Source organism: Macrobrachium rosenbergii, chromosome 3, assembly GCF_040412425.1.
Source record: "Macrobrachium rosenbergii isolate ZJJX-2024 chromosome 3, ASM4041242v1, whole genome shotgun sequence".
Lineage (NCBI taxonomy): Eukaryota > Metazoa > Arthropoda > Malacostraca > Decapoda > Palaemonidae > Macrobrachium > Macrobrachium rosenbergii.
In genome coordinates this window covers 78,473,254-78,485,781 of record NC_089743.1, presented here as the reverse complement: position 1 = coordinate 78,485,781, position 12,528 = coordinate 78,473,254, and the positions used below count along the sequence as shown (strand labels likewise).

At 39.0% G+C, this 12,528-nt stretch overlaps 1 protein-coding gene across 2 annotated transcripts in view; it reads left to right on the top strand.

The window, feature by feature from the left end:
* Positions 1–12,297, top strand: part of LOC136826056 (mucin-21-like) — a 39,086-nt gene extending 26,789 nt beyond the window's left edge. For both annotated transcript variants that reach the window (XM_067082954.1, XM_067082963.1), the window contains 2 exons: positions 9,797–10,241; positions 10,854–12,297. In XM_067082954.1, coding sequence (XP_066939055.1) covers positions 9,797–10,241; positions 10,854–11,083 — 675 coding nt within the window. In that variant the 3' untranslated portion in view covers positions 11,084–12,297. The remainder of the gene's footprint in view (positions 1–9,796; positions 10,242–10,853) is intronic.
* The last annotated feature ends 231 nt before the right edge of the window (positions 12,298–12,528 follow it).

The following is a 12,528-nucleotide window of genomic DNA, read 5'->3' as shown; positions in this document are numbered from 1 at the left end:
TACTGTATACAGGTATGCTTAAAAATGACACAAAATACACTTTATACTACTGTACACAAAACAAAAACCAAGCTGTGCAGTATATAACTGAATGTAAAATGATGAAAAAATTAACATTGCCTTCTCTCTCTCTTTCTCTCTCTCTCTCTCTAATTCTCTCTCAGCAGTGCTGAAATTATTTTATCCAGACTTGGAAATCTTTTTCCATAAAGAAAAGCCCAAAGAGATAAAGAGAAACGCAAGGGAATGAACAGCAATGCACACTTACAAGTAGCTACCATTTTGTGCTTCATTTTAGTACCTCTACATTAAAAATTGTAAAAACACTTTATTCAGAGGTGTGTGTGTGTGTGTGTGCAGGGCATTTTAAATATGTAATACACCAATGTTGTTTTTAATTGTGTATGGCATACAAAACTTATGAATTCTTTACATCATCCAAAATATGTCATAAGCTTGTAGAGCTTAAGACATCGTAAATCATTGTTTGAAACCTTGGTAGATATGTAATGCACTGTATTTACTGATTAACACAATTATATTTACATTTCATTAAGGGGTATTAACTTTTATGATGTATTGTATATCAAGTTCATACTTTGAATATGAGCAAATTATAGAAACAAAGTGACATGTGCCGAGTTCTTTAAGGTACTAAACCCTGTAGGGGGAGCGGGGGGATGGTTAATACCGTCAGTGCACCTAAACCTGGTAGAGGAGGTTAGTGCCGTTAGTGCACCTCATGCGGTGCACTGTAGGCATTACTAAGGGTGCTTTGTATTTTTGAGCCCTGGCTGCAAGACCTTCATTCCTTTGCTGTACCTCCTTTTATTCTGGTTTCTTCCATTTTACTTTCCACCCTTTCCTAACAGTTGATTCATAGTGCAACTGCAAGGTTTTCCTCCTGTTACAGCTTTCAAACCTTTTACTGTCAGTCTCCGTGTCAGCGCTGAATGACCTCATAGGTCCCAGTGCTTGGCCTTTGGCGTAAACTTGATGCTCAATTCAATTCTAAGGTACTAAAATCAACCTATGAGTACCCATAAGATTTAGAGAGAGAGAGAGAGATACTAAATTGCAATTGTCATTATCCTAGAAAAGTTACATTTCACATTTGACTCCATTGATTACAAGAGCTTTGATACCAGCAGAGAGAGAAAGGAAGAGACATACAGATATTACAGTTTTCAAGGTTACAGTTGTATGAACAGCAAACAAGATATAAATGTTGCTTAACCATTTTATTGTGTCTTGGACTTGTATGGACATGGAATACCTATTGCCCCCAAACTCAGTTTAATTTAACAGTTCAACTAAATGAAAATTGAACAAGAACTAAATGTAATACCTAGTGTTTTGCTTGTGTTGTATGTACTGTACTGCACTGTGCAGTTAAAATTACTTTGTAAAAGTTCAGTTATTTGTTGATTACATGTAAATTGCAGTTCTGTAAGCATTCATGTTAATTTCTCTTCTCTCTCTCTCTCTCTCTCTCTCTCTCTCTCTCTCTCTCTCTCTCTCTCTGAGGCTCTCTGGAGTCTTTTCCAGTTTTTTTTTTTTTTTTTTTTTGCTAAATCACATGAACTGAAGAGTACCCATCAATGTTGATACCCATTAACACTATTATGATATAGTAATAGAAAAATATATAATTGACTACAGTTTGTTTTAGACAATGAGATCATGAGGCAAGATTATTTATATTATTTTGAAATTAATGCAGCAATTGATAGACTGACAACCCTTATTGCACAGTCATCAAGGATCCTTGTCCCTTATTGCTTTTTAACACAGTTCACTCTAATTGTATATTAAAAAAAAATGAATACCAAGTATTTCTAGGAGGATCATATTTACTTCCTATTCTCGAATCACGATCACTCCAAACAAAAGAAGTTTGTGAATACTTGTGAAGAAAAGAATTATGACTTCATATGATGCCTGTACACCCCCCCCCCGAAATTCACTAAGGAAATACAGTATTGCTTGTTGATTCAATAGTGATTATTCGGATTTTATGGAATTACACATTTTTCTGGTTTTAAAATCAGTCTGTCAACAATGATGGTTGTCATGAAGCAAAATAGGAGCACCAGGTTTGACAGGCTAGTTTGTTGTTGTCAGCATTTCATACTATGACTATTACCACATTTAATAAGTCTCTCTCAGCCAGATGATTGTGTGATACAAGCACCTCTTATTTATGTTATCTTTGATTAATGGAAAAAGAATAGTAATTCCCCAAAAAAACACAATGAAAAATAGATTACAAAATGTGTGTTGCAAAACTTTGTACATGACTGGAAATGTAATTTGCTTAACAAGAATACACACCTCCATCTTTTATACTGTTTTATATTCAGCAACAGATTGATCAGTCACTGAAACTGTTAACAAGGAAGTGAGTGGCAGATCTTTGGCTGTTTTCTAGTTCTTCAAGACATCTCTACTATTTCTGTGGTGGAACATGACTTTTGTTTTGAAAACTTTGGATTTTACCTTAGGATTGTTTTTTTGGATTGGTTTGGGTTGTGGTTTTAGGTGTGATGGACAACGGTTCTAGAAAAGATAAGCATGTGCTTGAACAGTGTAGAAGTCCTTAGACAGAGCATGTGTGTAGCTGCTTAATGTTGGCTTTGACAGTTGATCCATGTACTTTTCATTCATTGTACAGTGGTCAGGTTCGTGTTTATCAGTCTTTCTTCCAAGGAGGTTGCTGCTTTGTTTCCTTCATAGTGGCAAAGATACAGTAAGAGGTAGAAGTGTTCAAGAAGACTGCCAGTATTGTGAATGAGTAACACACTACTTGTTGCTTTGTCATCTCTCTTGGACTACTTTGTCCCCTGAACTGTGCCTTCTCTGCTGATTAAATGTATTGTCATTTTTCCCAGGCTGCCCTGTTTTTGGCGAAATTGAAGAGAACTGTGACTTGTCACCAACAGTCTCTCCGTGGTGTTTGACAAACTTGTGGGAGTTACTAATAGTTATGACTGCCCTTTGGTTTGTTCAGGAACCTAACCGTTAGTGCTTTCTTGGAGCATTTTGCTGCGACTAGCACCCACTCTCCTCTTACCAATCTCTACTTGGGCAGGGTACTCCTCTGTTGCTGTTCTTGGTCTGTTACTGCTGGGCCCCCCATTAGGGCAATAGACCTGCTCCTGCTACTATTACTTCTGATCCTGTTTGGAGTCTTTCCTTGACAGTATCCTCTGGGAGTAGTAGAAGAGCTAGGTGAGAGGTATTGAGGAGGAGGACATGGAAGTGCAGGTATTCTTTCTCAATATCTCCTTCCTCAACTTGGAGCTTGCCCCCTTCTGCCTCTTTCCTCCTCGTCTTCTCATTCTCTGGACCTCAGGAGATGTCCCATAGGGTCTCATAGATGCTAATGTTTTTAGAAGAGGGTGACAGACATTCTTAGCTAGAGGGACAGGTAACCTAGTCCATGGACTTGCTCATGACTGGTCTCCAGTGCAAAAGCTTGCTAGGTCTGGTACCTGGCCAGATGTCTTGAGAAAGGACATCTGCTTGTTCTTATCCTTTGCTTTGCATATCTCTGTGTAAGTATGGTAGGGAGAATTTGTACCTCTCATTATTCCCAATCATCCTAGTTCTACGGAATCTGTGATGCCCAGAGGCTCACTTGTGACAGTTGTGCATGGTACTGGGGTGTTTGCCATGACTGTGATCACTCCCCATGGTACAGGGTTAACCCCAGTCCTTCCATGTTGGTTACCAATCTGCATGAGCCCATTGGTGCAGTTGCTGCTCTCCTAGACGTAATAGTAGTTCCATGTATGTGTTTCAAGTGTTAGATACCAGTCTGAAGAAATCATTGTGTCAGGTTGGTGTGCCTTTTCTATTCTTGGGGCGGGGGGCGCTGTTACTTTTCGGTGTGCTGGAAAACCATTATGGCCTAATGAGTCTGTGCTTTTGTAACCTCAGCAGACTGAGTTGGAAAGGCACTTCTTGGGGGATGACTGATTTTCTTTAAGGCCTCAGTGATCTTGGGAGAGGCATCCAGGCCAGCCCTTCTTCACTAATAGCATTGATCAAGTGTAACTTGATTAGTGATACCAAGAAGAATTGCAATATGTACAGGCCTGCTAGTCTTCAGTATCAGGCAGGTTCCCTGTCTAAGTCTCCGGCGTCGTCTCGGCTCGTAGGGACTTCTCTTAGGGAAGCAGGTGCTTGGAGGATGTGTTGCGCAATCAGACTGAGGCTCTTATGCACTCTCTCTGGATGCTGTCAGGTTTACTGTAATGGGGGTTCTAAAAGAGTGACGGCTATGTCCCATTCGGATCTGTGGCTGTTTGCAGCCTAATAAATTTATCTTGAGGGGTCTGGCTCACCAGGCAAATGCTTTGGCTTCGTCTACAACGTTTGGAGCAGGAAAGTCAAAATTTCTATCTTGGTCATCTTCCCCCTCAGTATCCGGACGTTCATAAGAGGGATTGCTTAGAACACCATTAGCCTTAGCTAATTCTTGTTCAAGGATGATGACATAGCCAGTATGACGAACATGATTGCTTCTAACTCATGTCTCCAGTATCGGCAATTGTGCATCGTCGAGGGTACAGAATGTTGAGGTATCTAGACAATTGGTTGGGCCTTGCCTCCTCTCTAGAGGAGCTAGTAAGAGCAAGGGAATTCTTATGGAATTTTTAACCTATTCAGGTAGGAGGATTCTCTCTCTTCCTTTGAGGGTTTTCACAACCCTGGAGAGGATCCAGTTGGTCCTTCAGGAGGTAGAAGGGTTCCTGTCCAGCAGGGAATGGCTGGTACCAGTTTGGAGAAGCCTTTTAGAGAGAATGTCTCCCTCTCTCTTTTAATTCCAGGGTCTCGACTCTGAATGCGCTCTCTTCAGGTATGTCTCAGGAATCGATAGGACTTCCGCAACAAGAACACAGCTATAGTTGGAAGTGATTCTTGCCTGTTGGATCGTCTGTTGTGGTCAGAAGTACATCTGACACCGGGAAGGTCTATTGACTCCCCTCTTCCCGATGTCCATCTGTACACAGATGCCTCAGATCAAGGTTGGGGAACAACCTTGGAGGAAACCCAGGCCTCGGGCCTTCAGGGGGGTTCAGGAACAAGAGGAGTCAATAAATCTTCAAGAAAATCAAGGCTGTAAAGGAAGCCCTCAGTTGTTTTCAGTCCTAGTGCGCAACAGAGTAGTGGCTATGTTTAGTGACAGCGGAATTGCCGTGTCGTATCTGAGAACTTGTGGGGGGGGGAAACAGGCTCAATGGAACTCAATACTATAGCACAGAGAGTCCTGAGAGGGTGCAAAGAACAAAAAGTGCCTCTTCTTCCGCAGTTTATATCAGGGAGTCTCAACGTACTGGCCGATTCGCTAAGTCGCTCCCATTAGGTATTGAGGGAGAGAGTGGACTTTGGCTCTGGAAGTAATATGTCAGGTTCTCTGGAAGTGGGCAGCAACTGTGGACTTATTCGCGACGTGATTAAACCATCGTCTTCCGGTTTATTTCTCACCAATGGTGGTTCCCATGTCAGTAGGCACCGATGTGATGTTACAAATTGGAATCACATGCAGGTGTATGCCTTTCCTCCATCCGGTCTCATTCATCAGGTAATAAGGAAATTGTGGGAGAGTGTCAAGACGTCTGTGACTGATAGCTCCCTGCTCGCCATAACACGCTTGGTGTCCAGAACTCCTAGAGCTCCCTATGGAAGTTCTGTTGTCCCTACCCATGCGAAACCTCTTCTCAGACAACCGCATTCTCACTATTATTGTCCAAACCTTCGCGTGCTGTACCTAGTTGCAGGGCGACTGTAGAGAGAGCCGCTAGACAGTCCAGACTTCCTAAAGCTGTGTCTAGACAGCTTTCTTTTAGCTTGAGAAAGTCAACCCGTAAGTCTTACCAGGTTCAGCTGGACAAGGTATAGAAGTTAGTGTCGTAAGGAAGGTCATTCCATCTCTAGACCTTCCATAGCTAAAATAGCTGATTTTCTTTTATTCCTTCGGAAAGTCAAGGGTCTTTCGTATTCAGCTATTGCTAACTACCGCTCAACGATTAGTAGTACAATTAGTTTCTACCTTCCTGAAATCTCTAGTAGTAAGATAATCGATGATTTATTACGTTCTTTTAAGATTGAACATTGAACACCCTGTCTTGCCGACTCAGGCCCCTCCGTGGGACTTGTTGAGTACTTCAATATTTTTCGTGCTTTCCCCTGCCTTTGAACCCATTGAAGCTATAACGTTAAGACACTGACTAAGAAGTTGCTTTTTCTTACGGCTTGAGCTTCAGCTAAAGGGTTGAGCGAGCTTTAGGCAGTTTCTAGGTTGGGTTCCTATGCGAGAAATGATACATATTTGTCTGTCTTCCGGAATTTGCGGCGAAGACAGAGTTGGAGGTTAAAATTCTGCCTCGTTCGTTTAAAGTTCTTTATCTGCAAGTGTTCATTACCAGCGATCCAACAGATATCTTTATGTCCGGTGCGAGCATTAAAGTCTTATTTATCAAAGGCTGGAAAACTCCGTCCGCTTCCGCATATACGTCTTGTCTCTCCACGGAATCCTTCCCATCCGCTGTCAAAGAATGTGATTAGCTACTTTCAGAGGGAGGTGATTTTCCAGGCTGCTCAGGGTTGTTCTTCGTTGTCTTCAGCTCTGTATTTCCCCGACTGCACGTATTCAGAGTATGTCCACTTCATCTTCCTTTCCCAGGAATTATTCAGTGCCTTCTATTCTGGAGGCCGGTACTTGGAAGTCCGTCTCAATGTTTACTTCCTTTACTTGGTAGAAGTTCGATTCGCCTCATAGTGTGTAGCGGCAAAGTCTACTACTATCGAGGGTGCGTTCATTTAGCCGAGGTGGTATTCGCTTAGTGTGGAGGTTCGGAGGGTTATTCTCTTAGTCCACGTATAGTGGCGAAGTCTATTATCTAGGGTGCGTTCATTTAGCGAGGTGGTATTCGCTTAGTGTGGAGGTTCGGAGGGTTATTCTCTTAGTCCACGTGTAGCGGCGAAGTCTATTATCTAGGGTGCGTTCATTTAGCTGAGGTGGTATTCACTTAGTGAGGAGATTCTTAGGTTAATCAGATTGAGGAATTCCTTTTAGTCTCTAGAATTCTTAGGCAACAGTGATAGTATAATCACATGAATTTAGGTTTAGTACATTTTAAGTATCTTAGTCTTTGATAGTTTCCCTACGAGAGTCCAAGGGGGTTCTCTAGTAGGCTAGGCTATTTCATCGGCGCTGAGATACTTCTTCGATCGTCGGGCCTTATCCGGAGGATCAGCGTCTCGGCACAATGCTACATTGCCCTCCACACATGAGAGGCTCTGAATAGCCACATGGGAGGTTCGTCGTACTCCTCCATGCTTGAGAGGTTCTGAAGAACCACATGGAAGGTCAATGGACTGAGACATTACGGACCTGACGGGCGATCAAAGTACTCTCAAGCATGTCTCATCACCAAAAGCATCGATTGATAAGGTGAGTGTATAACTAAATAGATATACTGTACTATGCAGAGCAGATCAGTTAGCTGCCATCTCTGCGGTTGTAAAAGAGGCGTGCCACAAACTTAGATGGTTCTCCCAGAGGGACAGCGGCTCTGCACTCTGCCTCATTCTCCTCCATACATGAGAGGTTCTGAAGAGCCACATGGGAGGTTGACGGACCAAGAGTACTGATCTGACTGTTGATCAAAGTACTCTCCAACATGTCTCTTCACTGAAAGTATTGATTGATATGGTGAGTGTATGACTAAACAGCTATTTTATGCAGAGCAGATTGGTCAGCTACCATCTCTGCGGTTGTCAAAAGGCACGCAATAGAATTGATCCCTCCTCCTCTAAATGTTGTTAATTGGGCAAATTCAGGTGATAGGGAATGTATTGCAATATGAAAATTTTCATAATAAAACTGATATTGTAATACTTACCTGAACACCTGAATGATTCCCACCCTCCTTTCCCACATCAATTGACCTTGAATAAAGCAATTGGCAAAAGTGGGAGTGTCGGCGCACACCTGTGTCAGCGTTGCCAACCGTATGTTATGGTAGCTCAAGTGACAAAGATTTTACCTGCAGCGTTGGTAACGCTGGCTGTTAAAATTTACAATTGTGGGATTGGTAATTGAAAGTTGTTCAGGCTAGTGGGGTTAAGGGCGAATTCAGGTGTTCAGGTAAGTATTACAGTATTAGTTTTATTATGAAAACTCCACATTTCACCTTCATTATGGCGCTGAATAATCCTGATGGGTTCCGGCGCTGGGTCTTCAAGACCTAAATTTCATAATCAATCTGTCAGTCAATTAAAGGTCATATATTAATTTCATGATTTTTAGCAAGTCTGGAAGCACCATAGAAGGCATTCAGAATTATAAACCAAAAATAATATCGTACAACAAACAAAGTTATTACTCCATACATTTTATAATAATGGGAAAAATATAGAAATATATTGGATCCCTGCCCATATAGGAATTAAGGGAAATGAACAGGCTGACAAAGCAGCTAAAGAAGCAACCCATATGACGAGATCAAATGTAAGTACCCCTCTAAATGATTATATAATATAAAATTAGGTGTTATTATAGACAAATGGCAAATTAAATGGAATGAAGAACCTGTAAATAATAAGTTGGAGCAAATAAAACCTGGAGTAAAAAATGGAGTTCATCATACCAAAGAGAGAGACGCAAGTAATTCCAACATGTCTCTGAATAGGCAATACAGTATTCATCTTACACACGGACACTTGGTGAGCAGCCTATATAAACCAGTTCCTGAATGCTAAGAATTCAAAGTGATGATAATGTCCAAAATATAACCATCATCAGTTATTAATTTTTGGAAATGGATTGATTTGCAAAATTTTATCGAGTCTGCAAAGTTTTCAATTACCCCAATTTTAATAATCATTTTAATTATCCATTTTGGAAATGGATTGATTTGCAAAATTTCATCAGTCTGCAAAGTTTTCAATTACCCCAATTTTAATAATCATGAGGAAATGTAAATTAATTGATAAAGTATAAAAAGTTGTTTATGAAAATACAAAAGCCCACGGGGCAACTAATGATCAATCAATCAAAAAGTCTGAACTTTAAAAATATTAAATTCTGATTTTTATTGTTACACTCAGCTTTATTTATTTATTTTTTTTATTGTGGAGATGGAAACTTTAGTATATGTGTGGAAGCTTTTGCCTTTTCGTATATTTTTAAAACTTCAGTATTCATTCATCATTTAGTCCCAGTGCTTGACTATGGCTTAGACCAGGTACTCCATTTCATTTTAACCCTTTGAGCCAGCCCTATGAGAGCTGTTAATAAGCTCAGTGGTCTGATTAAACTATTTTAACAATAATAATAGAAAGAGTATGGCTATGAGGAAGCATGAAGACATCATATGTATTAAAAGATGCAAATATCCAGAAAATATAGAAAAGTGACAAAAATTCAGATCATACAAAGATGACCATAAAAAAGGCTAAAATAAAGAAAATATTGATCAAGATCAGTAAGATTTCTATGGTTTTTACTTTCTCGAGTAACGGCAAGCAAGTTCATGACAGTCAGTGCTTAGATACCTGTAACATACGATAAGTCAAGTATACTGTACTTGCAGTAAGTCCAGAGAATCCAATTATCCTCAAACCAAGTCATGGAAGCTAAGTAAGACAGTGGTTTGTCCAAAGCACGAATACCTTTTTATGATCAAGTTTTAATTTGAAAACTGTATTTTGGTGGAAATGGATATGTCATGTAGGGATACATCTGTCTTTTGTTTTTTTTTTGTTTTTTTTTTGTTATTTTCAGATAAGTCCTGCTCAGACTACTTCAGTTACTCCCTCTAAGGCTAGGGAAGTGCAGTGTAACGTGAATGCTCCAATCCAGGTGGATAAACTAACAGATTTCCTAAAGTATTCTGAAAGTCCATCATTGGCTGGCCCATTGACATCAACTTCATCTACAAGTGGAAGCTCAGTTGTTCCAGCACCTATCAGTCAATCTCAGATTTCTCAACAATTGGCTTTTAAAGGTCCAGACTTATGCAGCACTCCCAAGCTAGATAATTCAAGTACTAAACAGATGGAAAATAAGTCTTTGCCATCTGGTGATTCTTTGGCTCTGAATATGCCGAGCACAGTTTATTCAGGATATAGTACAATAGATAATGCTTTTTCTCCTTTATTTAGTAGTGAACCAGACAATATCTTTGGAAGCAAGAGTCTTGGACCCCTGGACATGCCTGGGCAGTCTCGTAAGTTTTTGTGAATTTTTCTTCTGTAAAGCATTTTGGTGATTAGTTTTGATTGCTTTTAATTAAGATATGTACAGTAATTCAATGAGCCAGTAAAGGAACAGAAGCACATATTAGGTAGGTAATCCTTGCAGACTTTAGGATATGACCCTTAATTCATGAAATGTAAAGTTTTTGATTTGTAGAAGTTTCTTATTAGCTTATTTTCATGCTTAGTTGGGAAATGCCCATATAACAATCATCATTCTGTATTTTGCTCATTATAAATAAGATGGGAAATTGTTACATGTGTTGAATGACCAGATGATATTCCAGTATGCTTCAAGAGAAAATGTAGGTAGAAATTATTACAAAAGTTCATGAGTTGAATGTTGAGTAAACAGTTTTAACTTAGGTTCTTTCAAATGTCATAGGTGAAATATTCAAATGCTTCCTGCTGTACCAAGACCTGTAGCAGTGCACAGAAACTCCTAGAGAAGGGGGTAGTTGAAAAGAACTCATTTCATGTGTTAACTTCATAAAGAAAATAGCTGACCTAAAGATGTTTATGAGGATGATGAAATTTGTAATGTTTCATATCTTTATTATTTGTAATTCTTTAACAATTTGCAGAGGAAAGCGAATCAGATAAAGGAACATCTGGCATTGGTTTCTCATTGTTTGGTGATTCCATATCCCAGCAAGAAGAGAGTAGCAATTTCTTCTCATTTGACTTTGGTGGAAGCTCCACACATACTGAAGATAGAAGCAGCACCTCAAGGGGAGTCTTCTCACTCTTTGGTTCAGACTCTGCAGATAACAGTGAGGATTCTGTCTCAGGAGCAAATTTCAGACTCTTCTAATATAATAAGGAAAATGATGATTTATTCTAATATAATAAGGAAATTGATGATTTATCATTGGTTTTGAAAATTAGATGTTGGTTATGAGGATACTATGTTTTAGATGTTGGTTATGAGGATACTATATTTTATTGAAATATTTTGTGGTAAAATTCTTTGAAAGCTTCAAGAATATTAGGCAGTACATAACCATGTTCACTTGATAATCAGCTGTGCTGTTTTCTGTAGTTCTCTGGTTCGGAATTGGTTTCATTCCATCATCTGAAAACAATCGTATTATGAAGGACAGCATATCTGGTTCAGCTGTAAAATGCCTGTAGGCATTTGTTTGAGGCAGACATGAAAATATTCCCAAGTTTAAAATTAAAATTAGCTAGAGCCTTGTATTGTTAAATCCCAGTAATTTTGTATAGGATTTAGGTTTCATGCATTTAGTATAGAAACTCGAAACCAAACAGAAGAATATGGGTACATTAAAAAATTTTAATTTTTGAAAGAAGCATCACTTTATGTTGATCAAACCAATAATGTACACTGTATTTGCAGTACATAGATGATAGAGTAGTAATCAGCCAAGATTAATATTCCACTAGAACAAAAATCCCAACAGCAGAGTTTAAATTTTATACTTGGCTTGACATACAGGTAAGTAACTGTATTCAAGACTGAGGAGTTCCTTTTGAGGAGGCAAAAATAAGGTTTTGTTATGTCATGTCTCCTTTTTATTTTACCCCTTGTGAAATAAGAAAATGCAGTAAACCAAATTCAGTTTAGATAATATAAATTCTTTAAAAAGACTGGTTATGTAATTTTTTCTTAATCTCAGTTGTCTTGATAGCTTTCCATTTTTTACCTTCCCCACTGAAATCTTGCTGTTAGCTTTAGGAAAATATATATTATCATTTAAGTTGTTTCAGTTGACTTAAGGAAGGGAGTAAGAGAATATAAGGAAACATATCTCAAGTAGCAGTGCCAGTAGTATTAAATTCAGTAACTTAAGGAGGAAATATACCATTTAATTTTATACACTTGAATAGGGCTTGAGAATCAGTACAAGTTTTTTATGTGGTTTTGAATAGCATGTATTCTTTATTTTTGAAGATCCTCCAGCCAGTCTTATCATATCTCTATACTTTATTGCATTTAGACTCAGTATCAAATATACATTGCTTTATGGCAGTGCAGTATTATGTGTAGTAAAGGATTATATAGTACAGCTGTATGTTATTTTCCTCTGCTTTTATGATGTTAGATAATGTTAGATAATATGTTGTGGTAAGCACTCATGCATTGTTCCATCTCGTGTTTTCCTTTCACATGATTTGTCCCTCTTTTTATTCATGTTTTTTTTACCTCCGCTTGTACAGGTTGACCATCACTACTCCGGCATCATTGGGACCTGGAGGGTGCCGGATTAGCCATTTATTAGGCTAGAATACACGAAA